The following is a 26,540-nucleotide window of genomic DNA, read 5'->3' as shown; positions in this document are numbered from 1 at the left end:
ATCTGTAGCGAATGAATTAATGTAATGTAATGTATATATTAAGCATATTATGTTTTGTAACCATATTACTGAATATTATAGGACTGGGGGTATAGAGACAGAGGGATAGAGATAGATTTTATTTCCAAATTATCATGAAAATATGAAATTTAATACATTAGCTTAAACTACTCCTCAGTTATAGTATAAAAACATGGTGACAGGCTGGAGAAAGTCACTTCCGCACTCCTGACTGTTTCCTTGGCAATTACCAGGAAGTCGCAGGGTGACAGTCAGCCAATCAGTTGCTCCACTCCCTGACGTCAGATGAACGAACGACGAATGGGGTTGGCGTGACAGCGGAGGTAAAACATTTTACAAACGGTAACGTTAAGCCGCAGTTAAATAGTGTGTTAAACTCAACTAAACGTTAGAAAAAGTCGTTAGTTTTCATTTTCTTAGCATCTCTAGCCGTTTAAAAAGCTAGCTTCAGCCTCGTCGCTGTACAGAGAGTCGGCCTATCATGTGATTGTAAACATGGGGTGCCTGTTGCTCGACTCCTGAAAAGTTCCGTAAAGCTTCGCCTCTCATTGAAGTTCAGTTATTTTAGCATTTGGAGGAACCGCGTTTTGTGTTATCCGTTGTTTCAGATGGAAGTGAATCGTTTGGACTTCTACATCGGTCTGTCTCTGGCTGTGAGCTCCAGTGCTTTTATCGGCGCAAGTTTCATCCTGAAGAAGAAAGGCCTGCTGCGATTGGCCAGCAAAGGTTCCATGCGAGCAGGTACCGTCAGCACTATTAAAATGAAACTAAACTTTAGCAACCCTTTAATGGTCTGTGGTGGGGGACTCCTAATTAAGTAACCATAACTAACAATATCATAAGTTTAGATTCTCCCTTACATGTTGCTAAAGGTCCTGCCTTCAGAATCTGTGTGCAGTATGTGTATATACTGAATGCGGATGTCATGATCAAAATGTATCAGAAGCAGTTAGTCATTGTGCAGCACAACGGAATTGATCTGTAATAATTAGCAAATATGGCTACAACTGGCATGATTTTTTCTATATATTAAAGGTATAGTGTAATTGAAGTGGGGTGTGAAGTTCTTATCTTATCTTATGGTGAGTGTGTTTCTTACATTAGATGGCAGTCGGTACACCCTCAGTTTGGAGAAGTCGCAGCCGCAGTGTGCTGCTGTGAACTAGGTCAGGAGCAAAATGTATTTTAGCCACCAAGAAAAAAATCCCAATCTAAAAGCATCAATGTAAGTTTTGGTGTACGCTATATTTAGAATACTTTGCCGTCAAAAAGCCCTTTCGGATGAGAGCTGAAGCTGTTCTGTATATCGCTCTGTCGGCCAGCCATGGCTGGAGAGAGTGATATTTGCAGCTTCATTTCCTGTCAGAAAGGGTGTTCTGACTGCAAGGTAAAATTGTGAAAATACTCTAAATATAGTGTACACTTACTCTGATACAGATTTTTTTAGTGGGCCTTTTCTTTGGTGGCTAAATACATGTTGACCCCGTCCACAGTAGCACATTGCAATACACCTGCTGCTTCTCCAAACTGGCACTGTGCTGGCTGCTATCTGCTGCAGGCAGTACACTGACTGTACCTCATACAACCCACTTCAAATAGTCAGAACCATCCCTTTAATCTGGCGATTCTTTTCCCAGGGATCAGTTAATTGCTTTCAATCAATAGTCCAAACTCCAAAGATACTGCATTTACTATCACTTAAGATGTTACTGGATTAAAAATATTGGATTTAAAAATGCATCATATATGTTTTATCTGCAGACTTACTGTACTGTAGCTGTCCAAAGCTAATGACCCCCACTTAGTGACCTGTAACTGTTACTGTGACATCTGTGACATCTACTCCAGTTTGTCTTTTGTGAATGTCACAGGTCAAGGTGGCTATGCTTACCTGAAGGAATGGCTGTGGTGGGCAGGACTAATTTCAAGTAAGTGAATAATTTATAGGCTTAATTCTGAACTGAGCTGAACACTGGGTGACATGGGCAGCTTGGTGACACTGCTTTCCAGCCATGCCCTAGAAACATTGTGGTCTTTGTCTTTCAAGAAGGGAATGAGGCTCTTGTGGGTTTGGTATTTTTTGCTGGTGACGTTGCAGCACATGCTGCTCCCACAGCACATCTTTGAAGTGCACATTCCTCCAAAGAGCACATTTGCACATGTGGGAAGAGAATAATATTTCACCTTGCAACCAACTGCAATTCATGTTTATATTCCAGTGGGAGCCGGAGAGGCCGCCAACTTCGCTGCATATGCATTTGCGCCGGCCACACTGGTGACTCCTCTTGGAGCGCTGAGTGTGCTTGTAAGGTAATTGTCTTTGTCTTGAGTTTTATATGGCCATTTTTTATACCACTGATGTTATTACAACTTATCAGACATTTACTTAATGTGACAAATACACTCCTTGCCTTCTCAGTACTAAAAAACTTTGGAATTTCCCCTTGTGGGACTAATAAAGGAATATTGAATTGAATTGAATTGAAAAGATGAGTCTGGTGATATTCTCTTTTCTCTTATTGTCAGTAAATCACAAAAAAAGACCAAAACCAATAATGAATTGATTCCGCTAACAACTATTATCTGTTATGATCCCATGTACACCACGGTGACGTTAATGCTCACAGGAACAGTTGTTCTCAACTTGGTCATCTTGTGACCCCTTTAAATGAAGCTCCATTAACTTGAGGCCCCCTCATCATGTGAGAAGCTCAACAAAAGTGTGATCCTTTTTTTGTTTGTTTGTTTGTTTTTGAAGGATTTTTTTAAAGCCTGAAACACATCAAGGTATTCAGTTAACATACTTACAAGAAACAGACCTAAAGGAAATTCTGCAAAAAAAAAAAAAATATATATATATATATATATGTTATGAAATAAAAGTATTTGTTTTATTGGACATTTTTTAGCAACAATTTCTCAAATGGCAAAACAAAGTGTTAGTGTGAGAAGAGTTGCTCTTTGCGATGAACCTACAGAGAATCTTAAGCTGAGTCATTTATAGTGAGTTTCCTGCTCAGCTGCAAACTGCTAGCAGATGTGGTTATCAACTAGCTTGTGAACATATTTAAGCATTTAGCTGCTAATGAGTCAAATATTTACCTTAGGAATTGGTAGGGACCAAAAACAGAACTATAAGAGTACAAATATTGAACTTTGATTCACCAGGTGGCCAGTGACAGGACTCCACATGAATGATGATGTTGCTCAGTAACTGCTGGATGTGTAAATAAGTAACTGTTTGCCAAAATTTCACTACAACTTAAAATGTGCAGATATGTCAGTGGTTTGAGGAGGGAGTCTTTTTGGCTTGTGACCTGGTCTTGTGCTAACTCTATCTGCATCATTTGCTTCTCCTTCCAGTGCTGTGCTCTCCTCTTACTTCCTGAACGAGAGGCTGAATGTGCATGGGAAGATTGGCTGCTTGCTGTGCGTCCTGGGCTCCACAGTGATGGTGATCCATGCCCCGCAGGAAGAGGAGGTCGCTTCTCTCAGTGCCATGGCTGAGAAGCTCAGAGACCCAGGTAGGACCAGCCCTCCATCAGAGTGATGTCATTAACCACGCTGTGGAACTGAATCCCAGATAAGGGTTGGATGGATTTCTCTCAGCGTACTAACTCATTCTTGAATGCTCCCACTAGGTTTCATTGTGTTTGCTGTGAGCGTTGTGGGAAGCAGCCTGGTTCTTATCTTTGCTGTGGCTCCGAGGTTTGGACAGAGGAATGTGCTGGTCTACATCCTGATCTGCTCTGTGATTGGCTCCCTCTCTGTGTCTTGTGTCAAGGGCCTGGGCATTGGCATTAAGGAGCTGTTTGCTGGGACAGCAGTGCTGAAGGAGCCCCTATTCTGGTCATTAGTCATCTGCCTGGTAATCTGTATCAGCATTCAAATCAGCTACCTGAACAAAGCCCTCGACATTTTTAACACTTCCATAGTCACTCCCATCTACTACGTCTTCTTCACTACCTCTGTCATGGCGTGCTCTGCCATCCTCTTCAAGGAATGGTTGCGCATGACCACTGATGGAGTAGTGGGAACGATTAGCGGGTTCCTCACCATCATTTTGGGAATCTTCCTCCTCCATGCCTTTAAGGACATTACATTTTGCAGGAATTCCCTTCCACTCTTCCTGAGGAAAGGCCCTCAGGGCTTTCCATGGGGGCACCAGCCTTATGTGGCTCTTCCCAGCCAAGACGCGCAAGCAGAGGATGAGATGAAGCTGCCCAGAGAAGGAGGGCCGAATGGGGGGTGGGGTACGCACCAGAGAGGTTCTTAAGTACTTCAAAAAATTCTGAAGCTTTACTGCACATCACAGCTTTGCAGTGTGACAAGTTTACTAAATCTGAGTTTTGAGTCACTCTCATACAATGCAGTATGCACTGGATGAACAAAGTTACATAAAGTGAGCATAACGTTCCTGTCAATACACTGGATTTCTATTAAAAGCACATCCACATGCTTTGGTTAAAACAAACACAGGGCAGAATTCTAATATGTAGTATAATTTATACAAATGTGAATGTCGGTTGCACTGCTGTCTACTTTTTTTTTTGTACAGTTTCTTGTTAAAATGTGATGAAGGTTGAATATTAGCTTGAATAAGAAAGATTGTGCCTTCTTGTTGCTGAAAACAATAACCTTATTCATTAGTTTTGCACTTTTAACCTGAAGTTTATATTGTATAAAAGGTATGATTTTACCACCAGTGCAAAGGTAGATAAACTGATTTGCCCTGAATGAATTTCAATCATCTGTTGTTGAAGAACAAGTATGAATAATTCCTCTTATTGTAATACCTCAGTATTATATACAAACTGTACCAAAGAATGTTCTTTTCCTGTATAACTTAATTCCCAACATGTGCCAACCTGTAACATACCTCTGATGTAACTTTTTTTGAGTTTGATAATGCTGATTAAAACATAACTCCAACGTTACTTGACTACAATTTTCCAAAAGGTCGACAGAATTATTTGGCATTTTGTTTATTGCATATGTACAGACCAGCACCTCTTGAGTCAAGACATCGTTAGTTCTCTTAAATTACAGCAGAGTGTGCGCTGATGTCCTCGTGGCTGTCCAAAACAAGCTGACTATCCCAGATGCATCCATCTTTCTGCGGGCTCCTACACTTAACCCGCCAGTTACAGCAGTGGATGTTAACACATTCAAGCTCAGGGTCACTGACTGGTGAGCTCAGTGGAGGACAAATAAAACCCCAGACTTCTGCATGAGTCTATACATGGTGTTAATCTTAGGCACTTGTATCAAAATTAACACTTAATGTTGTTCCTTTTTCCAGCTGAAGGGACAGTTCAGCAACATACAGTCAGCTGCCAGGACCATACGGCCTCGTGCCAGAGCAGGGGCCACTTGCATGTGTCTCGTCAGTCCTTCCAGTGACAGTTTTATTTTATTCTGACATTGTCTCAGAGAATGAGCCCCTGCTCCTCTGCGTCTGTTCCAGTCTGTTCAGGATGAACTGGCTGGTGTCAATAAATCGCTCCACACAGTTAACGAAGCACATTTCTGTCCTTGAGTCCAGCTTTGGTCCAGGTTTATCCATACATTTCTCCTGAAGACAGAGACAGAACAATTCAGGCGAGGGACAACAGACGATGCAAGGTATTACCAGTAGTACGTCACATCCAGCACAAGAGCTCCTCTGTTAAAATCGGGATTAATTAACGTTGCAGGATGTATCCGTTACATTACAGCGCGTGGCCTTGTCCCAGCTGTGACCTCAGCACTCCGTACGTGACGCTATTACGTCACGTAAAATTTCAACTGCAAACATTGCAGGAGGACGTTAAAACTATTTTACACCCGTTTTACAGCAGTGGGCTAACTCCCCATTGGCATTCTTGTGATCTAACAGACATCTGCTTCCAGTCCAGAGTGACAAAATGTTACCACGGACGAAACCAACGTTTTCATTCCCATGCTGACACTCCGCTCTGGCGCTGACGACCCACAGCAGGCCGGCGTTGTGGTCATCCCGTTCCAGGGAAATATTAGATTTAAACGTTTGTTTCGCGAACATTTAATCGTTCTGGGCGGCCAGTGGACATCTCCAGGACCAATAAGACACCTGAACATGCAACCTGCTGCTAATTAACAGGTGAAAATAGCGTCGCATAACCTTGCCTGAGGAGGTTTGCATGGTGAACGTTAACTGCTGTTACTGTTCTATAGCCGGATCCCAGAGTGGCTCACGGAGTTCGGTGGACACAAATGAGGCTTAAACTGCCCTTATGTTTACACTATGACATTATTATTTGACCACAGCAAATAAAACACATATATGCAATCATTTTGGCTAATCCAAGGTGAGCTAGCTATTAGTTACATGCAAAAAAAAAAAAAAAAAAAAGCAAATTGCAAAGCTGCACTGCTAGCGTAAAGCTGCTCTTACCCAGCAAACCTCAGTCATTTGATGCACCAGCTGCTGAAATCTTTGCTTCTGAGACTCGATTTCGATGAACTGCTGAAGCTGGGGGTCGGCTGTCGCTCCCTGGCCTTCCATGTTTTGTTAAAATTAGGTCTTAAGAGTAATATTATTCAAATTCCGAAAGCCTTATGGCTCTGTAGCTGACCTTCACGTGTATGTATGGAACACAGGAACCAGGAAGTAGTTCAACCAATCACAGAGCGCGTTCTCCTGACGGCGCTCGTCATCATATATGTCATTTTTTTTTTTTATTTACAGCCACAATGAATGTATGAGATGTGATTTAATTAAACAAACAAACAAACAAACAAACAAACAAAAGCTGATACCAACTCACTCAAAAACATCGTAACATTAAAAACGGTTCATATTTGATCATAATGTGAATGTTCGGACAGTCATTTTCGCTTCACATGATGTTTCAGTCACTTCAGAGCCTGGCATACTTGGCTTTTATTTGTGCAATAGATACGTTCACACAAAGCTTGTTTTCACACGCAAAGGTGTCTACATTTGACAATGATTCCACATAATACACTACATAGAATACAATAAAGACAGACACAGTATGTTTTAAATCCAATAACCTTCAATAAAATTTACACATTTTAGATGCTCATTGTAGGACTGTAATTCCAAGAATGTGACAGGAAGGGTACTCTATTGACTGAGTTATGGTGAAATTCACAATACACATATTCACATTACAGAGGACTTCAGTGTGGCTGTGCAGTCCCATGCTGAAGCTGTTAACTTGTTTAATGATTGTGTTAATTTTCCAGGAACATACAGAGATGCTGCTCTGTGGCGCTCAGAGTGAACTGTTTCTGTGTGGATGGTGATGTGGATTATTCTGAGATCTACTGGAGCTCGTACAGCAGATCCTGAACAGTCAGTGCCAGCTCCTCAAAGGTGGGTCTCTCATCTGCTTTCTGGAAACGAAGAGACTCTGTGAGTTTGGTGTGCAGAAAATATTTACATATACTGTCGTCATTCTGTGCAAGGTGACCTCTGCTGAGGCCCACAACGCAATCCAAAATTCACTCACATCAAACCAACAGCTTGTCATAATGTTGTAGACCTTTTCATTGGCCAGCTGGGGGCGGAAGAGGCGCAGGCCCCGGGACACCTGATCCACTATTTCCGTGTTGTTTAGGCGTTCATACGGAAGTCGTCCCAGAGTGTACACCTCCCACATAAGAACCCCTATAAGTATTTCGAGAAATGTTGAATGGAGTGAAAAATAGTTATGATGCTGAATTCATGACATGTGAAGACGCTTAAACACAGATTCCGCTTGTATCTGACCAGACATGCAACACGCTGAACAATGTGTTCTCTCACCATACGCCCATATGTCTGACTTGCTGCTGAATTTGCAGTAGAGGAGGACCTCAGGAGGAGACCAGCGAACAGGAAATTTCGAGCCTGCTGAACTTGTGTACTCATCATCTAAGACATACCTAAGGCACAGGTGGAAGAAGTATTCAGATCCTTCACTTCACTCTGTACATGTAAAACTTCTGCATTACAAAAGATAAAAATACTATCAACTATTCAACACAAAGTATGAAAAGTAAAAGTGCTCATTGTGATGAAAAATTGGGTCTGTGAGAGATATATTATAATACTGCATATTATTGCATTCATTAGTAAGTGGCATTTTACTGCTGTATTTGCTGGAAGTGGAGCTAATTTTAACTATTATATTTTATATGAATTAAGCTGTGAAATAAATGTGGGGGAGTAAAAACAAAATATTTCTCTCTAAAGTGTAATGAAGCCACAAACTAGCATAAAATGGAAAGATTCAAGTAAAGTCCCTGGAAAGTCCCTATAATTGTACTTAATGCCAGTACTTGTGTAAATGTACTTTTCAGAGTAAGGGGGTTTTAATGCCCTTCTGTGTGTCCAAAAAGGCATGTGAAGAATTTTACCTTGATAGACCAAAGTCGGTCACTTTGATAGTGCCATTGCCATCTACTAAACAGTTCCTGGCAGCCTGAGGACAAAACAAACAAAACTCTTGATTAAGTGTAATCATTAAACATTTACTGTAATCTTCACATGGCAAATCCCTGGTAAATGTACTGGGATATGTGCTGCACTCGCTGCAGTCTGTGTCTCTCACCAGGTCTCTGTGGATGTACTGCTTCGTCTCAAGATAGGCCATGCCTTCAGAGACATCTTTACACATCTCTAGGAGCTGGACAGCTGTTGGGTGCTGCTTCAGGCCCTCCCTGAGGTACGTCAGCAGGCAGCCATTGGAAAGGAACTCAGTCACTATATAAATGGGTCTTTGTTTGGTGCACACGCCGTACAGCTGAACCAGGTTCTGGTGGCGAAGCTTCCTGGTTTGAGCAAAATGGAGAAGGAAATCATGAGTTGGTTTTCCTCACATAATCTATAGAAACTACACTTCCCAGTGTGACACATCAGCATTATTAGTCTCATGCACATAACCGCTGGCTGCGGCATCTCAGTCTAAATTCAGACTCACTTAGTTTAACTTACATCATGATTTTGGCTTCTTCTATGAAATCATCTTCAGACATGGAGCCCTCTTTAATCATCTTAATGGCGACATCATGCTGGCCCTGCCACTTTCCATACTTCACCACTCCAAACTGACCAGTGCCCAGCTCCTTGATGAAGGTGAGGTTGTGGGGGTCAATCTCCCACACACCTGGAGCGAACAAGAGAGGATGAAGGAACACTTTTGCAGCATCCACACTAAAGACATAGTTCAACAGCACTTCATTTTCCTGCCAACTATTAGCTGAGAAGACTGATACCACTGTCATATGTGAAGCTGTGGCCAGCAGCACCTTAGCTTAGCATAAAGACTAGAGGAGGAAAGAGCTCTCTAACATGTTATCTGATTAGCTTAAGAGGTAGTGGTACACAGATTTTGTGACCTGTGACCTGTGGCCAGAGTCAAGCTAGCTGCTAAGCTAATTGCCTGTTTGGCTGCAGCACCATATTCACCATTCAGAATAATCATAAACATCAAACTCCTGGCACAAGAGCATATTTCCCAAAATGTGCTGGTGTCAGTACATGCATTGTTAATGCAATCTCAGAGAACTGCTGGTTTATAAATTCCACAGTCGTAGAAATTTCTAATCAGCTACCTGAGTTAATTATTAACAAGACGACAGAATGCATTCACTCTTACCATAGCCAAGCCCTGCTGTCGATGGAGGCCGTGCCCGGTTAGATACAATGTACTTCAGCCTGCTAACCATACCTAGAGAGGGAGATAACAAAACCACATTATTACCTGTAAGGTCACTTTTGATGCATAGATTTTGTTTCCATTTTTTGACATCCTGTTTGTCACTTGAGTCACTTCCTTTTTCCTGCTGCCACGACTAAATAAAACATGAAAAATGCCCAAGAATTCAAATCTGAAAATTCCTCTATGAGATATCCATATAGTCACAGCCACTGTATTGACCTGCTGCATTGTGCTGGTGGTAGTTGATGAGCTCTGGGATGGTACTGAAATTGTGCTTCTCTGCCAGGTAAAACTGGCCCTGCGAGGTGGTGCAGATGTTATAATGTCTGCAGCTTCCACCCATTTCCCTGTGGAGAGAATAGTAAGAGTGAAGACTTAAAGTCCATTTAGTCAACAGGTTTCAACGACAGGAACCTATCATGTATGCATGAGTAGGTAATATCGTCTCAGTTATGCTCAGTACAGTACAGTCTTAGAGGCCTGCGATGAAAAAGTTCTGCAGGCAGATTAGTCCAGGTTTTGCATGAAAAATTTACATCTCTCTCCCTCTGTCGCCCACTGTTTCCGCTTTCATTACAAACAGTTCTTCTTTTGATTCGTTCACACATGACTGGAGCCAGTGGATACAGTATACAAATGGTGCAGCGGTGTTTAACACTGCTGAGCGTACTCACCCGCCACCCTTACTGAACAAAGACACGGTGTATTTCCCAGCCTTGCTTGAGTCCCGTACCAAGAAGCCTCCATCTTTGTTCTGGGAAGAACACACAAGCATGGATTTCAGAGGGTTTCAAATAAATTTTTGTGCAGCTAATTTCACATGATTTGTAAGTGCAAAGAAATATCAAAGCTGTCCTCATTGAGTTTACCTCAGTCTTTAACAGCTTTTCTGCCTGGCTACGGTTCATATTCTTGCAATACCAGCTGTGAAAATAAAAATGCATATTTTTTTTAAATACTGTTGTTGCAGCATTTACTGCTTCGACAGTCAAAAAGACAGCAGTGCCAATACTCACTCAAATCTTTCTAGGCCATTTTCTGCTTCCACCACATAATTACTAGGTATATATCCTTCCTTTCTGCAAAAGAAAACAAAACACATCTTATTCATTAATACTCTACATGGACACACACAAAGGAATGAGCATCTTGGCTGGACACTGAAGTGCTGACCCCCACCAGCAGCATCTCGTAAACAAATTCTTGCCCCTAGAACTCTAAATGCAAATTGAACTCATTCAAATTCAGATGATGAGTATTTAAATGATTTTCTCCCGGTCATGTTATAAAATTCTTATTTATATGGCACAAAGGATCAAGTAGCCCAGACCACATTAAAAACACACCCATACTGAAATACATATTCCGGTCCGCTCTTAGTGCTGTCTCCTGCACTTTATGCACTTGTTTTAATTTATTTTGGTGTATGCGCTTCAAAGGCAATCAGTTCATTTACCCTTTTGCGAGCAAGGAGCTTGCAATCATTTGACTTTATGCCACTCTTTTCCCACTCTTTTTAATGTGGATGCAGGTCTGTACATGCACATATGGGATCTTCTCTATATTCACACCACAGTCATTAGATTACGTGCATATATTGTTTTTTTAAACTCATTTAAAATGAATATATTATTGTTTCACAACCAGGCATCTTGGGTTAATTTCTTCATCTCACCCATATTTGTCTCTGGCTCTCCACCAGTTCGGATCAGACATCTCCAGGATGGTGTACTCTTCATCCCTCCGCAGCTCCAGGTCTTGGGGTGTCATGGGTGTGTAGGTGTACTCTGCTATGACGGTCATGCCTACAGAGGGCGTGGGTTGCTCAAGAGGCTGTGGAGGTAAAGGCCAACCAGGCTTGTCCTGAAACAACAAAAGTTGGTGGATGTGTTATTAATAAACTACTACAATCAGTGAATGTTATTCTAAAGGGCCTGTGTGTATACCTCTGTTGGGGTAGGAGGAAGAGGCTTCCTGGATCCCCTTCGCCGAGATGGTTTAGATGTAAAGCCTATTAAGGACATCATTTAATATGTGCATGAAATAATTTACTCATAGGCTAAACTTTATGTGTGGATTATTGCAGATTTCAAACCAAAGGGAATCTCGTTCTCACCGTTCTTACTGTCCAGCACCTTGCAACCCATGGCTTGTTTAACTTCCTGCTGGCAGCACAGCCACACCCCATCCATCCAGGAACAAGGATGGTACTTCTGCATTAGGTCCTTGTTGAATCGCACCACTACGCACATGGGGTATGGAAACGCACACACACACAGGAACACACGCACATGCACAGGACATTTACGTTGAATCTACATTTGCATTTGCACCCAGCTCTTCTGCTCTGCAGGCAGTGCATGATAAGATATGATAATTGCAGATTCTGTATCAGATACTGTGACTGACAAGACACATAAACACCGGACACACTTGTAAACGTGTGTGAATGTACTAACTTTCTTTCAGCTTCTTTATCCACTGAGCCCGAACGTCCTCGGTCTTTGCAAAGATGTACAGCGGCCCCTCATCATAAATGATCTGTAGCAAAATTGAGAAGGAAAATCAGCTTGTTTCAAGGCATTATGTTGTTTTCTATCTCTTAAGTTACTAGCTCAGTAAACACGTGTGGTAGCAGATGATACTGTGCTCAGTGTGAAAAAGCAGAAGGTGTGTGATCATATTCACTGCAGCTCAAGACAGACACTACTGGCTTTGGTTACTTGGTTGTTTTCTTTCATGTCAAGTGTTAGACAGACAACCTCTTTCATGCTACCTTGTCGTGTGATATATCGTGTGCAAAGGCAACACCTGCACAGTCACTGAAAGTCCCCAGTTCATTTGAGTGTGAGAGATGGTTTCACTTCTTAACAATGGACTTTCGCATTATTAACTATTGGAGGATTGGACAGGTTTTGTCCGCTTGGTGTGTCACAAAGCTCCCATGTGTTGCTTCTTGCAGCTTCTACACTGTTTTTGACTGATGTTTCAAACACTTTCAAATAACAAATACATTCATGCTTCATTCTTACAATACAGTGACTGATATTTGGGATGAACACCGGCATAGAGGCTGGATTTCATGTTTTTGGTCCTGATTTTAGACCACAAAGACTGAAACGTGGCTTGAATGTTCCACAGTGCTGCAGCTTTGTCTGTAACCTTCATGACTGTTGCGTAAATTGAGAAAAATGTTTACCTGGAATGCATACATGCGCTCTTGCGGGGCATTGGGCTCCGGCTGGACCGTCTCCACACACTTAATCTTCTCAAGGTCAACCGATCCTCTCAAACCTTTTCGCTTCTGCTCAACAGATGGAGGAAACAGTCAGGCAACTTCAGAGAAATGTGGCTGCACAGTTCTCTTAAGGTCACCAGCAAACACGAATCTGATGCAAGTGCGAAACAATCTCAATGAAGGATTTCTGCAGCTCCGTCTACGTACCCCTTTGTCAGGATCAAAATCATAGTAGGCTATTTTTTCCTGGGTGAGAACAAACCATCTCTCCTTGTAGTTCAAAGGGGAGGTCTTCTTCTTCTGCTGAGATCGTTTAATGAAGATTTCTTCCAATATATTGTCTGACATGGTTCAGTCAGGAGTGATCTACGTGGGAACAAGACATAATTAGCACTTTTGTATAACATGATAGCAACATAACACCCGGCTCTTGTCTTTGTGGCTGAACAACACCACACAGCATGTTTTCACCTTCACTTGGTGTTAATCGCTCAGCTGAGAGCTGTCACTGCCTCAGCCATTATCACTGTGCTTTAGCTATATAGGCCAGTTATATTGTACTTCACACTTAATTATTCAGTGTCTTCACTTCCTTTGAAAAGTGTATTTTCACAGAATTCAAGTCGATGTGAACTCTTCTTCTTGTCAGAGCAGTGCCACTAACACAGGTGAGAGTATATGTGGAAAGAGATAAAGAGACATGCAGAGCGCGAGCACATATCAGCGTGTGATTAACTTTAGTTTGCATAAGCCCTGCTTTTACTGCCAGCAACATCCTCTCTTTCCAAAATCCCCCCACCCCCCTTGTCACATCTGTTTCCCTCAGCTACTGTATCCTCATCATCATCACACCAGCTCAGTCACCCGAATGTTTTTTTTTACTGGGAAACTGTGTGAGGAGATTGTGGATAAGTGGCTTCCTAATATGAAAGTTTGGCATTATTCCTGCACCTCTTGGATTCTTTGATATGAGAAGTCATATCAGATAAAAGACAATCAGTTGTATCCAAATGTTTTTGGTGATTTTATTTCTTGTCACATAAATTTAGATGTTTTTGACTTGCTTGATGGGGAAAGTTTGCTCTCTCACAGTGCAGACACACACTGTTTTGACCTGATTTTGAATGCTATTTTTAAGACCCAGTAACCCTCTTATTTAATACAGTAACCCGGTCATCTAACAGATTAAAATATATGTTCTTAGGTCTTTAGTGCAGTCAGAAAAACTTCTAAATGAATCATATGAAATAATCAAACTACAGTATCCCAACAACACAAGACTATCTTCATTTTACCTGCATTATAACCCACGTAGGCAAATGAAAAAGGCTGGCCTTTTCAGTTTATGACAGGTTATTGTGTGTTGTCGTGTAAAGACAAGGCTCCTGTAAACAGCATAACTAGATGGGAGTGGACTGGGGCAAAGGAACACCAACTTCTGTTAACAGAGGAAGATAATGTCGACTAAAACACGGCGTCATTCCTAAAACAACTACAGTAGACACTAAATATCTTAAAACATGAGCAATATGAAACATAACTCATAACTAGGTGAATGGTTTATTCAGAATTAACTGACAGTAGAGGAAGAAAATCACCACAAATACTGCAAATAGAAATGAAAGGTTCCTTAAGATGTTGAATAATTCAGCCCTATTTAACATCGATAGATGCACCAGTGACGGGCTGGTGTGCAGACTTGAAAAGTAAGGTCAACTTCAGTTGCAACCAGCTAACGCAGAGCTAAAACTAAAATCACATCAAATCACGGCTTTTACCTAAAATCCCTCTTGACAGATGTGTTTCCATGCAGCAAAAACTCTGCTTTAATGTCTAAAAACAAAGCACATCATTTTAAAATCCAACAATGGTACAGAAAACACTAAAGGTAGGAGGTCATAGTGTCATATTTCCAGGTGAAACATGGACTTTCAGATGCTCAAACTCACCCTCGTCACACAGCCGAATGCTCATTGTCTGTTAGTCGCAGTCAGATGTGTTTTGCGCTTCAGCTCGGCCTATTTTCAGCTTGTGAGCACTTCCTTCTGTCATCTGAACTGTAACGTTACCAGAAGCTTCTCTCACTCCCTGCTAACCAGGAGTGCGACATTTCTTCACACTGCGCTGACTATACCTATGGGCTTTGCTTGTGCCGTCATAATCAGACAGCATTGTTCCCCATTCTGCGAAACATTGTTTATTCATTCCCCATTCGTCACCAGCTAATGTTTTCTCACATCACTAACTTGAGGTCAGTAAACTGTGCAGATAAAGACCCACGTTCCATCCCGTTTCCTTCTCTCTGATCGATTCGAGCCGGTCGACTGAAACTGCGTGTCTGTATTTCACTGTATCGTGGCTACCGAAGGGAGATTATTTTTTTGGCCTTTTATGAAGGGAGTTGACTCACTGTGGCTGACACAGACAAACTCATAGGGAAGTTGCATCAGTGCTGTACTGCAATATGAAGGGAGAAGAAACCCAGTGCCCCTGCAGCGCTTCTATCTAGCCTTGTGTGTCTCTAAAACGCACATTTTTCTTTCATTAGCACGTTTAAAATGTATCTTACATACCTGCGATGTATGCTGCTACACACCACGTCCTGACTTACACACTTTTTTTAGATGTTGCTGGATTTGCCTGTGTTTCTGCACAGCACAACACCTTAAAACTCTGCAGAGAGCGAAGGTTTTTCTCACGTTTTTACGCGTATCTTCTCAGCTGCTTCTTTGTTCTTAACTCTTAACTGTTAACTTTATCTGTCATATTAAAAATGCACTTATGTCCATACACAAGGCAACTTTTCAGCAACTCAAAATCCAAAAGTAGCAAAATGGTGTCTTTAAAATAATCATTTTAATCTAACAGAATCATCTGATCACAAGATAACACAAATTTGAATATGTTTCCACCATTTCTGACATTGGTCAACTGATCTTTGTCACTCACAAAATATCGCCGGCTGTGTCACCACCTCAGTGCGTGCAAGGCTGCGCGACATGTGTTGAAATTAAATGAGTTATCAACATTCATAATTATATCCATTATGAGAGAATGCAAGTATTTATTTTGTTGCGTGATGTGTGCTTTGTATGACACAGCAAACATAACCATATCATGAAAGGCATGGTTCAACAGGAACCTGTCAAGATGCTCTCTTTCCTGATGTTTCCTGATAGATAAGTGGTCTATGCAAGAAAGTCTGTGTGTGTGTTTGTGTGTGCATAGGAAAGAGACAGTGAGAGAAAAACACAGTGGCGAGGGTGTTCAGTACAAGCCAGAGGGTTAGATCAAGCCACATGCGTTAAGATACCACATCAATTTAAGATTGAGTAGTTCTGCGGCGGTTGGTTTTCAGCATCAAAATAAACAACTTCTGTGATGCATATACACATGAAGGTAATTTTAGAGCCATGTCTGCAGTTCTAATGTGAATAATTCTCAGGATAGAAGACATTTGTGATGTGTAGATTAAAAAGGTAACCACAAGAAACTGATTATAACCCCACCACAGATCTCACTCTAGTGCATCAACAGGGGGTGAAAAACATGCAACAAGTACAGCAGAATGCACAACAGGCCATCGCTGTCAAGCAAACATTCAGAAACAAGCGTTACATCTTTGCATTTTAGCAGATAATGTCACTATGGTTTGACTTCTGCATTTGTAGTTTTTGTGCTGACTTCATTTAGGATTTGCATACAAATCTTTATCATAGTTACGACTACTTCTGTCCATAGTCTTTCAGATGAAATGCATTAATATAGCTGCTCTCATCATTTGTACTTAAGTGAACAAAAGACTAAGAATACATCTCGACCTTACAGCCTACATTCAAAGAGCTTCGTCACTTACCATGAAACCCAAAAAAAGTCGAGCATCAGACAGATAAGTATAGATGCTGAGGCTTGAAGCACTGGCATGAACCTTTGCCTCAGTTGTTCGCCTTCCATAAAATGTGTGTTTGCCTGTGATGCAAGAAACTTAAACCCACCCACAGAGAGGAATCGACTCCACTTACTTCCCCTTTTTCTTCCTGCTCATTTTCATATCAGGCCTCTGGACAGTTTTGGTGATAAGTGGAAGCGTGCTTAACATTAACACAGGACCATGTTTTTTTTACTGCATTTAGTTAAACACATACTTTTATTTGAGAGGATTTCTTATTCAGTCTGCTGTCAATTTGCGTATTTCAGGGACAACAGATGAACAAACTTCCAACTGATACCTCCTGCAGACATAAATAAGTTTGCTGATTGTGATTCACAAAGACTAAATGTTTAACTCTCCATTTACTGACAATTTCAGCTCTTTGGTGTCTTGCTTGTGTTGAGGTCTTTGGCCTCCCGAAGTGTCCCGACCGCTAGGGGGCAGACCAGCATCCAGTGCATCCAATTCACCGCTGAGGTCTACATTACAGACTCCTTCCGGCCTAAACCTTCCTCTTTTCCTCTGCATTGGGACGCAGCCATGGTATGAAATTATTGCTGGAATACATTTTACGGAATCAAACTCAATCCTGCCGATTGAAGATTCATTACTGCGTCTAGTTGACTCTGATATGTCAACAGTCTTTTGGTACATGCAACGATGGTAGTATTGTCCATCTTGTGTGCATTTTACGATGTTAAATGGTCATTTAGCAACCCCCGCTGTGTCTGTGCTGCTACTAGTCGTACTGGCACTTAAACCGGCCTTTGTTTCAAGGAAAATTTAACTGAAATGTCAGTTAAATTAGCCTTCATGGCAAAAAACAGCTTTTTCACGTATTGGCATTGTTGCAGCTTCACGTGTTTACAAACTCGTTTCGTTTTGAATTCACGTTATATAGCTACAATGCTAACACGTTAGCTTGCTAGCTTACGTCTGCTGCCCTTACCCTGACGTGTGCGCTAACACTTGTATAATAAACAGGCTCGAAACGTTGCTTCCATTAACGGCGACTTTCACCGTGTGTCTACGTGACACGATATCAAATAAGTTTGAACTTAGTCTCGGTTTGCCCCACGTACAGCCTGCTAGTGTGCTGCATTGACGCCAGTGTTAAGTAGCTGTCGCTCAAAAACATTGACAATAACATTCATCTTACTGTTTTCACTTACTAATATGGGTAACTTTCCAATTTGTCAGGGAAGTTGAGCATGAGACATTAAAATGCTGTCAGGTACGTTGAAAATCTGTTTAAAGTTGATTGCTTTCGTTGTCCAGGTGAACGTCCCGAAGACCCGCAGGACCTACTGCAAAAAGTGCAAGAAGCATCAACCCCACAAAGTTACCCAGTACAAGAAGGGAAAGGATTCCATCCATGCTCAGGGTAAGTAATCCCTTTATTAATGAGTGGCTGGCTGTAAGAAATGAGCTGGGTTGTAAGTAGCTGAACTGAATACGTTCTGCAGGTAAGAGGAGATACCTCAGGAAGCAGCGTGGGTATGGTGGTCAGACGAAGCCCATCTTCAAAAAGAAGGTATGCTCAGTGATGTAGTGCTGTTTGAGCTCAGGTGAATTACTGCAACTCTGTGAGATCAGGCTCAACCGTATGCTGGCTTATTTTATTATGATTGTTTTTTTTTTTAGGCTAAGACCACAAAGAAAATTGTGCTGAGGCTTGAGTGCGTGGAAGCCAACTGCAGATCCAAGAGAATGCTGGCTATCAAGAGATGCAAGCACTTCGAGTTGGGTGGTGACAAGAAGAGAAAGGTAAGTGTTGTCGATGGCGTTCGTGTTCGGTTTGGTCTGCGTGTGCATTCCCACAGTGCACTGTGTTTCAAGGGTATCTTACAGAGTGCTTTAATGCTCCTTCAATTATATACTTTGTCGCAGGTCAAAAATCAATGCACCTCAAACTAATTTCTCAATAGCTACTATGGCATCTACCAGTGAATGCAAGGTTTTCTCATTTTAACTTGACCTATTCAACAGGAAGTAATTGGGTATTTAATGTTGTGGATCTGACAACGACTCACATAAAATATGTAAACCATTGGGGAGTGGGCAAGTGGTTTTAACTGCACACTATTCGAGAGCTGGAAAAGCTGTGACAATGTGCACAAAGTGGCAGGAGTGTCTGTCAAAGCTGGAGTACATTCAGAAACTTTAATATAGAGAAGAAAGACCAAATGTTGAAGGAAGATGTCCATGAGAACGAGGACTTATCGATCATACCACGGTTGAATGTGGTTTATTGGATTTGAGGGTTTCCTTTGGTTTGGGGTGACAAGCATTTGGAAAATACACTGAAACAGAAAAACATGAAAAATTAAATGAAATCCACTGTACCTTTAAGCTATTTTGCAGGCCTTTTGTGCCTTTTAATGTGGGGTCATGTTGTCACTTCCTGCGCACGGAGGACGATTCTGATCATTTACATCTGTTCAATTACCCAACCTCTGCGTGGATCTTGCCATTTTCACATTGAGTCTAATACCATAGTAACATATTAGTATAAATGCTGTAAACATCAAGAAAACTGCCCAGATTGGCTGCTTCTTTCTTGCCTGATTATGCATTTGTGTGCTTTAACCTTGCGATAATAAAATTTCTAAGTAGTTTATAGCTTTTAATCTCACTCTTGACCAGAAATGCTTGTGAATTGTTGGTTGGGGAAGGGGTCAAGTGAGAAGAGAAATTCATGGAAAATTGGGTCTTAATTTGATGTGATCCCTGTTTCTCCTTCATGCTAAAATGCTAAATCAAAAACAACTGCTAAGCCATTATCTCATGAACTCAGACGTTCCTACAGAGGACTGAAGAAAAATTGGTAATTTCATTAAATTTCACAAGGATAATCTTGAGCTTGTGGTGCTCTCTGTCAATGACAGGGATTTTTTTTTTAAATAATGGGATGAAAGGACAACTTGCATAGGACTGTAATTGTGTAATGGGTTTTCATCATCAATTCGTCCTCACCCACCATACAGCCATACATGCTTGACTTTGCTTTTGATTTGGGGTTAAGCGAACAAATGTGAAGACAACCCGTTCATCAAACTGTTCAAAAACCATCTTTATTTGAACACAGTACAAAAGCCATCATTTCCAGCAGCAGGAGTGAAATGTCCATCACTGACACATCAGTGTTTTAACTCTTCTTGAGCATCATGTTAAAGTTTTTCATCTGTTCTCTTATAGGGCCAGGTCATCCAGTTCTAAACTGAGCCCGGTTTTCTCCAGGAACTTGTCACTATTTTCAATAAATGTATTAAAACATACTTTGGAGTTTGGCCCTTCTTTCACCTCGGTTTCTCTATTCTTGTCACATGTGCAAACTTCTCTTTCTCAAGGTAATTTAACCTGTTCGCAGCCTGGACAACTCAAATGTGCGAAAGCATTTTCCAGTGATTGATACAACATAAGAAGCAGCAGGTGTTGTGTAATCATCATCATATCCAAGCTGATTCAAGCAAACTGTAGACTGTAAAATGTTTTCCCTGTTTGAATTTAGACTTTTACAAAAGCACACCTGCTCAAGTTTTAAAGAACCATTTTCCACTCAAAACAATCAACATCCTGTGAGTAAAGTGCAAACCCAGCCGGGGACTACAAAACGATGGTGTGCTTGTGTTGGACAGACATGTCTTGCCAGCGCAGCCTGCTGTGAAGCCCCTTGAAGCGGCTGCTCGTGGGGGTGATGGTCAGTAGAGCCGTGCCTGAAGGGTTGACTGATAAAACCATTTTAGTTTGTGAAGTCTGAATCCCCATTTCCTTATACTGGGGCAGGATCTGTGTGACGTTACACTGGGGGTCACAGGTTTTCCAGCCAGGAGCCGCTCTGATGACAAACCCTCGGGGGCCACCAATCTCTTGCTTGTTTAGCACGGCGATAGCCAGCCTGTTGTCCGACAGCGGCCGCTCCCACACCTCAAAACTGTCCACCTGTAGAGAAAGCTGTGTTTTATTCTGACAATGGACTGTAGTACTGTTCCATACACTCTGATTCAGATCACTGCCAAAAAGTGCGCAGCTATCATTCCAGGAGGTGATCGTCCTTTGTGCCACCTCTCACCCACCTTGGCAGTGCGGTATCCTTGCTTGCCCAGTGAGTCCTGGCTGATGGCGATGATGTGTCTGTTCTGCAGCAGCTCCTTGGAGCGAGGACAAATGTCCCTCAGATCATTAGACATGAGCAGAGGGGCTGCCATGATGGCCCATAACGCCATCTGAGACTCCTGTTGGTCATGACTTAAGCCAAAGTTCCCAATCACGAGCTAGAGAAATGGACCAATGTCATAAATATGCAAATAACAAGGCAGGCTGAGCTTACAGATGGGACACAGTGCATCAACAGCCTGCTGCTGAGAAATGAGATCCTGTTTATCACAAATGTTTGTAATACTAGTCTATTGTTTTAAACATCAATTTAACCCTTTTATGGAAGTAAATAATCCTGTTTTGATGATGCATTTAAATCTATAGGCTATATAAAAGAAAAATGGTGTAAGTACAAGAGAAATTTAAAGGAATTTGAGTTTCCATCTTGCAAAGCATCAAAACAAAAGATGCGTACCATTCATAAATCTACAGCCAGCACCCTGTTAGCCTAGCACAGATAGAAAATGGGTGAAAAAGGCTGCCTGGTTCTGTCCAAAAATAACAGAACACAGCTACCAGCACTTATTTGTGTAATTCATAGAAAAAAGTAGTTCTAAAAATGACATTCTGGTTTTATGAGGGCGAACTTTAGAAGTGCTCGTGGGTTGATTTTGTTACCTTTAGACAAGCAGTTTCCAGTCTTTGTGCTAAGTTCATACGATTCATATTAACTGTACAGCCTAAGAGTGGTATCAATCTTCTCATCTGTCTCTGCAATCAAGCAAATAAGTTAATTTCCCAAAATGTCAGACTATTCCTTTAAGTGTCAGCGGACCTCCAGTTCAGAAACAAATCTGCAGGTTTTGAAATGCTAACGAAGCAGCTTGGGGCTGGAGGGCCACTTGTTCTGTGCTCAGTTTGATAGCAAAGAGAAGAGGAGGAGGAAGAGTGTAGCAGAGTACCATATCAGGGTCATTCCAGCCCCCAGGTCCAGCTGAGGGGACAATGATGTCTTGATGAGAAGCAGTCCAGTCAAGGATGGACTTGACAGAGCTCCATGAGTCGTACACGTCAGCGAAGTTGCGCCAGTGGTTACACGTCTCACGAATGGCTGCGTAGTCGGGCTGCAGGCACAGAAATGCTCTTTTATGTTGTATCACACATGACGTATGGCATCATTAGGCAGCGGATAATCACTCAATGAAGTATTATTTCTATTTGCTTTTACTGTGTGGATGAAATCCAGAAAAATAAACTAGGGATTGATGATGTATGTTGAGATTTAAAGTAGGGCTGCAACTCACTGATTACTTTCTCGATTAACAGAATAATTGTTTGGTCTGGAGAATGTCAGAAAAGAGTGAAAAATGCTTTTTGTTATTTGATCCCACGTGATTTGAATGCACTGATTATAAGTTGCTTTGGACAAAAGCGGCTGAATGTAATGTCACAAAGAGGAGCATCAGATCCTCACATGTGAGAGGCTGAAACCAGAGGCTGATCAGTTTTTTAGCTTAAAAAATGGGTTAAAGAGGAGCAAAGGCAAGCAGCTTCTTCTCACCTGTTGGAAAGGCCACTCGTACAAAGGCCACTCACAGGAGTACAGGATGCTTCTTCCGGTTTTGTTCAGTGCTTTTGACATGTTCATGTAGCCTTGAACAGAACAAAATCAGGCTGTTAGATTTAATAACTTATTTTATCGAGTCTTTGGAAGTTCTGAATGAGAGGAGAACCAAAAATGGACCTAGAACATTGATGAAGTTGTAAACAAATCATGTTTCCATATATATGAATGGGCCTTATATGTGGTAACATTTGCTTTGGGTGAGGCAGTCATCACTTATGTTGGGAGTCTAAATTACTCACCTTCTCCCAGTAAGGTCCAGTCCATATAGCAGCCATCAAACTTGAGTAGATCCACATTCCAGTCAGCAAAAGTCTGAGCATCAGTCTCATAGTACCCCAGACTGCCGGGGTATCCAGCACAGGTATATTTCCCCACATCTGCGTAGATACCGAGCTTCAGCCCCTTAGAGTGGACCTGAAAACAGAAAATTACATCAGAATTAATTGACGTAGCTTTTAAGTACTGCCTGCAGGCTGTGCCTTTCTACCAGTAGGTGGCGATGTCGCACAGCTAAAAACCTGACGCAGGACCCAGCTCTGCCTTAGTGGGCCTAAATATACCCATTTCCTGGTGAGCATCACTTTTTAGCTGCCTGAGTGGGAACCAGCCTGTCACAGTGGCCTCACACTCCAGAGAGCAGAGAGGATGAACGACAGCACACTCCTACACACGAGACAATACACGCCTACGTGTCTCCCCTGGCTCCAGGTGCTGAATTTTCACCGCTATGAAATCTGAGACTTGGGTTCCACATCTGGTCCTTTCCCCTTCATTATGTAAATAATTGCGGGTCGGCTCAGATGGATGTAGAGTGAATATGTAATCTGACTGTGTAATCACTTTTACTTCTGGAGTGATTTAACCAGGGCCTCCCAAACTTTTTGTTTGTCAAGGATTTCAGAGCTCAGACGCATTGCACCACAGATTCTTCGACACGACACCCCATCACATGGAATCACATGTGAAGGAGTATGTGTTGGAGATGACACGGTTTACCTTTATTTAGCTGTGTCTTCTATTCATTAAGACAGGAAACCAGAATAAAACAAGCACACACTCTTATTTTGCTGCTTCCATCTTTATGTATACAGATTTCTTTTGTCTACCTGAACCCCTCTCTCTTTGATTGAGGAATTATGGCATTAATAGTACATTCACATCCTGAGTCTCAATGCCTCTTTTATACCTACTACTCACATAGTCGGCCAGATTCTTGATGCCCCCCGGGAATCTTTTGGGGTCCGCCTGCAGCCTGCCCTGGGCGTCGCGCTGGTGGGAGGGCCAGCAGTCATCAATGCAGACGTACTCGTAACCGGCCTCTTTCCAGCCCTCCTTCGCCATCACATCTGCCATCTGCATGTACAGACGCTCACTGCCAGGGCAACAGGAGGAGACAGGCGGGGCCGATGGTATCAGTTAGATGCCAGTGCTCAATGTCATGTGCAAGAGCAACATGGCAGACACAAATGTGAGCTATTTTCATAAAAATGAATGCCAGAGTTTCTGTTGTTCGTCGTCGAGCGATGTGAGACAAGAGCGATTCAACTGACATTTGGGGCTGTGAACGCTTTGCTGTCCAGAGAAAAAACTGCTGTGCACATGGAGAGAGGCATGTTTGTCACAAGGGCCTAAAATAAAATGGGTCAAGGTCTTTCGTTACTTGTAAAGTACTGTGCATTCAGAAAAAAGGAGTGATTTGTAATTCTGACTACAGCTGCAAACAATACTCGATTAATTGCTCTTCCATTGTAAGAAAATCTAGTAATTCTTGAAGCAAAGCGAGCCATGCCGACATTTCTTTCTTTCTTTTCTTCCTCATATATGGTAGAAAACTGAATATCTATCTGGAGACATCACTGTGGGCTCTGAAAGCGGGCGACGGCCATTGTTGTCAACTTTTAATCAATTACGCAAGGACAGAACCAGCAGATCAATCGATAATGAAAATAATCATTAGTGCAGCCCTGATTATGACTTAACGTAGAATAATTATGGGAAAACTGAGCTGGTAGAGTCACCTCAAGCAGATCAAAGTGTTTTACTGAACCTTCCCACTGAGTTAAGATGCAGTTTAATAATGCACAGTTCAAAAATGCCAAATATTTGCTCCAGCTTCTCACATCAGAGGACGCTACGTTTACTTGTTTTATATTAAATTGAATTGGATATCTTTGGGTTTTGGCAAGACTTCTAAAGCAGCGCCATGAGTTTTAAGAAATATTGATTGGTGTTTTTCACGGCTTTCTGATGTTTCATAGACCAAATGATTAATCCATAAATTGAGGAAATAATCAAAGGTTGATATGGAAGAGTACAGCTTCTTTCTGCTGGATGTAATTTCTCTTTATGTTTCTCTTCTGTCAAACTTTTTCTCAATGAATCTGGTCCATCCCTGCACATTTCCATACTTTATGTAACATATTTCTTGTTTAGCTCCTCTGTTTTGTGTGCAGACTCTTACTTTGTTTGCAAATTGAGTTTACTACATTGCATATCAATGCAAATGAAATCAGGCGGGGTAATCATGGTCCTGTCATATCAAATGTCCACTGCTTTTACAATCACGTTTCTGATCAGGTTTTTTTTTCCTTCTGGGACGCTTTTTAATATTACATTTATTATTATTATTATTATTTAATATTAATATTAATATCATAGTTATAAAATAATAAGTACATGGAACAACACCAATAATTATTGAGTTTGTTTATAATTATGAAATAAGTCATAATTACAAACTTTAGGATTTTTTTTTTCTTTTGTAGAATAACTACATATTGTGTCACTTCCGGTAGAGGGTAGGGTCCCACGTGACGCGTTCATAACAGTATGTTTCAGAGCTTCTATATATTTGAATCACTTTTATGAGATTTATGAGCGGGCGTTTTATAAATGAGCCGTGTGACTGAGGAGGAGGAGGAGGAGGAGGAGGAGGAGGAGGAGGAGTTGAAGTATTTCTAGCAGAAGTCAAAGGACTTGAGCGCCGCTGATATGACTGATTTCTTTGTGTTTTAGCCCAGAAGCTTGCCAGACTGGGCTGGATCACCGCCGGCTGACAGCTCTGATGTCTCTTACCTGATGCAGTTATTGGGGTCCTTGTCACAGTCTAGATTACACATGAATCTCTCCCAGTGCAACCAGCCCATTGTGGGTGTCAGCGCCAGTCCATTGTCCAGCGCGTCAGCAGCAGGACAGATGAAAGCGATGAGAGCGAAGACAAACTCCGCTCTGCGCATGTTTTCCTGCTTTTAAACTAGACACTTATCGCTCAACAAAGACAAAAAGCGCCTGTGTTTGCGTTTGGGTCCGTTTCCTCGTGTTGAAACACCTTCAGCCATCCCCCTGGATGATTGACAGAAATATGAACCAATAGAATCAAAATGCGTCTGTAACTGTCCAATGGCGTCCCGGCTAGATTCTCTTACTACAAGGATGGCGCCGAGGTTCAGGTGGAAACCTGACAAGTCAGCTGACGAGACGTGATCAGATTATGATCATGATTTGTGATTTTCATTAACAGTGAAACAAGAGCAACAACACAAATGAGACTTAAACACTGTTTAAGAAGAAGTATTCACATGCTTAAGTAGAAGTATGAACACCACACAGAAAACACTGCAGGACTCCTGCATTCAAAAGTACTTATGTAAAAGTATGTATGTATTATCAGCTGAATTCAAATATCAGAAACAAAGTACTCATTATGCAGAAGAATGATCTCTGTCAGTGTTACTACATATGATATTTCTGGATTAATATTACTAAATTAATGTGCATGTTGCATTTTACTGCAGTAGTGGTTTAAGGTTGAGCTAATATTAACTACTTTATATCCAGTCGGGGAGTTTAAACTACAGCGATGCATCATATTCTATAAAATCATCATATGCTTGTAGCATCGCTCTCCTCTGAGAACCACATGTCCCTGAAAAG

The 26,540-nt window shown here is 41.6% G+C and overlaps 5 protein-coding genes across 6 annotated transcripts in view; 2 read left to right on the top strand and 3 right to left on the bottom strand.

Moving 5' to 3' along the window:
- The window catches only part of rpl36a (ribosomal protein L36A), a 324,940-nt gene extending 304,780 nt beyond the window's left edge, over positions 1-20,160 (top strand). The window contains exons 2-5 of the mRNA XM_070962135.1: positions 18,160-18,266; positions 18,349-18,416; positions 18,527-18,649; positions 20,081-20,160. Of these exons, the coding sequence (XP_070818236.1) occupies positions 18,160-18,266; positions 18,349-18,416; positions 18,527-18,649; positions 20,081-20,101 (319 nt within the window). The 3' untranslated portion in view covers positions 20,102-20,160. The remainder of the gene's footprint in view (positions 1-18,159; positions 18,267-18,348; positions 18,417-18,526; positions 18,650-20,080) is intronic.
- On the top strand, positions 305-4,968 carry LOC139330908 (magnesium transporter NIPA2). Its single transcript, XM_070962134.1, has 6 exons — positions 305-344; positions 630-762; positions 1,893-1,949; positions 2,241-2,331; positions 3,385-3,545; positions 3,663-4,968. The coding sequence occupies exons 2-6, from the start codon at positions 630-632 to the stop codon at positions 4,295-4,297; spliced, it is 1,077 nt and encodes a 358-aa protein (XP_070818235.1). The 5' UTR covers positions 305-344; the 3' UTR covers positions 4,298-4,968.
- timm8a (translocase of inner mitochondrial membrane 8 homolog A (yeast)) lies at positions 5,285-6,634 on the bottom strand. The gene is made up of 2 exons (XM_070962136.1): positions 6,437-6,634; positions 5,285-5,596 (listed from the first exon to the last, which is right to left on the bottom strand). Exons 1-2 carry the CDS (start codon positions 6,545-6,547, stop codon positions 5,435-5,437), a joined length of 273 nt encoding a protein of 90 aa, XP_070818237.1. The 5' UTR covers positions 6,548-6,634; the 3' UTR covers positions 5,285-5,434.
- Positions 6,895-16,910, bottom strand: btk (Bruton agammaglobulinemia tyrosine kinase). Of its 2 annotated transcripts, none has more exons than XM_070962131.1 (18): positions 16,808-16,910; positions 13,159-13,317; positions 12,913-13,017; positions 12,173-12,254; positions 11,830-11,955; positions 11,660-11,724; positions 11,389-11,576; positions 10,730-10,792; positions 10,583-10,637; positions 10,388-10,467; positions 9,933-10,060; positions 9,651-9,722; positions 8,987-9,158; positions 8,604-8,823; positions 8,410-8,474; positions 7,817-7,935; positions 7,521-7,678; positions 6,895-7,404 (listed from the first exon to the last, which is right to left on the bottom strand). In XM_070962131.1, the coding sequence occupies exons 2-18, from the start codon at positions 13,297-13,299 to the stop codon at positions 7,333-7,335; spliced, it is 1,911 nt and encodes a 636-aa protein (XP_070818232.1). In that variant the 5' UTR covers positions 13,300-13,317; positions 16,808-16,910; the 3' UTR covers positions 6,895-7,332. The 2 variants fall into 2 exon arrangements, with proteins under 2 accessions (XP_070818232.1, XP_070818233.1); XM_070962132.1 differs by lacking the exon at positions 16,808-16,910 and adding an exon at positions 14,901-14,935 and having other exon boundaries at positions 6,912-7,404.
- On the bottom strand, positions 19,937-26,008 carry gla (galactosidase, alpha). Its single transcript, XM_070962133.1, has 7 exons — positions 25,683-26,008; positions 23,805-23,979; positions 22,847-23,021; positions 22,542-22,633; positions 21,943-22,104; positions 20,959-21,156; positions 19,937-20,824 (listed from the first exon to the last, which is right to left on the bottom strand). Exons 1-7 carry the CDS (start codon positions 25,841-25,843, stop codon positions 20,489-20,491), a joined length of 1,299 nt encoding a protein of 432 aa, XP_070818234.1. The 5' UTR covers positions 25,844-26,008; the 3' UTR covers positions 19,937-20,488.
- Positions 26,009-26,540: the final 532 nt, after the last annotated feature.

The sequence above is a fragment of the Chaetodon trifascialis genome, chromosome 5, assembly GCF_039877785.1.
Source record: "Chaetodon trifascialis isolate fChaTrf1 chromosome 5, fChaTrf1.hap1, whole genome shotgun sequence".
In the NCBI taxonomy this organism is placed as follows: Eukaryota; Metazoa; Chordata; class Actinopteri; order Chaetodontiformes; family Chaetodontidae; genus Chaetodon; species Chaetodon trifascialis.
This window is presented reverse-complemented; position numbering and strand designations above follow the sequence as displayed.

Bases quoted from the DNA above. Each gene is read 5' to 3' on its own strand.
- gla (XM_070962133.1), bottom strand. From the start codon at position 25,843: ATGCGCAGAGCGGAGTTTGTCTTCGCTCTCATCGCTTTCATCTGTCCT. The intron at 22,105-22,541 runs GTGAGAAGAAGC...CTGTGCCTGCAG, and splicing joins ACGAGTGGCCTTTCCAACAG to CCCGACTACGCAGCCATTCG. The intron at 20,825-20,958 runs GTGGGTGAGAGG...CTTTCTCTACAG, and splicing joins AAGGATACCGCACTGCCAAG to GTGGACAGTTTTGAGGTGTG.
- LOC139330908 (XM_070962134.1), top strand. From the start codon at position 630: ATGGAAGTGAATCGTTTGGACTTCTACATCGGTCTGTCTCTGGCTGTG. The intron at 763-1,892 runs GTACCGTCAGCA...TGAATGTCACAG, and splicing joins CAAAGGTTCCATGCGAGCAG to GTCAAGGTGGCTATGCTTAC. The intron at 3,546-3,662 runs GTAGGACCAGCC...TGCTCCCACTAG, and splicing joins TGAGAAGCTCAGAGACCCAG to GTTTCATTGTGTTTGCTGTG.
- timm8a (XM_070962136.1), bottom strand. From the start codon at position 6,547: ATGGAAGGCCAGGGAGCGACAGCCGACCCCCAGCTTCAGCAGTTCATC. The intron at 5,597-6,436 runs GTAAGAGCAGCT...CTCTGTCTTCAG, and splicing joins AAATGACTGAGGTTTGCTGG to GAGAAATGTATGGATAAACC.
- btk (XM_070962131.1), bottom strand. From the start codon at position 13,299: ATGTCAGACAATATATTGGAAGAAATCTTCATTAAACGATCTCAGCAG. The intron at 11,577-11,659 runs GTATACACACAG...TTGTTGTTTCAG, and splicing joins TTCCTCCTACCCCAACAGAG to GACAAGCCTGGTTGGCCTTT. The intron at 9,159-9,650 runs GTAAGAGTGAAT...TGTTCGCTCCAG, and splicing joins GACAGCAGGGCTTGGCTATG to GTGTGTGGGAGATTGACCCC.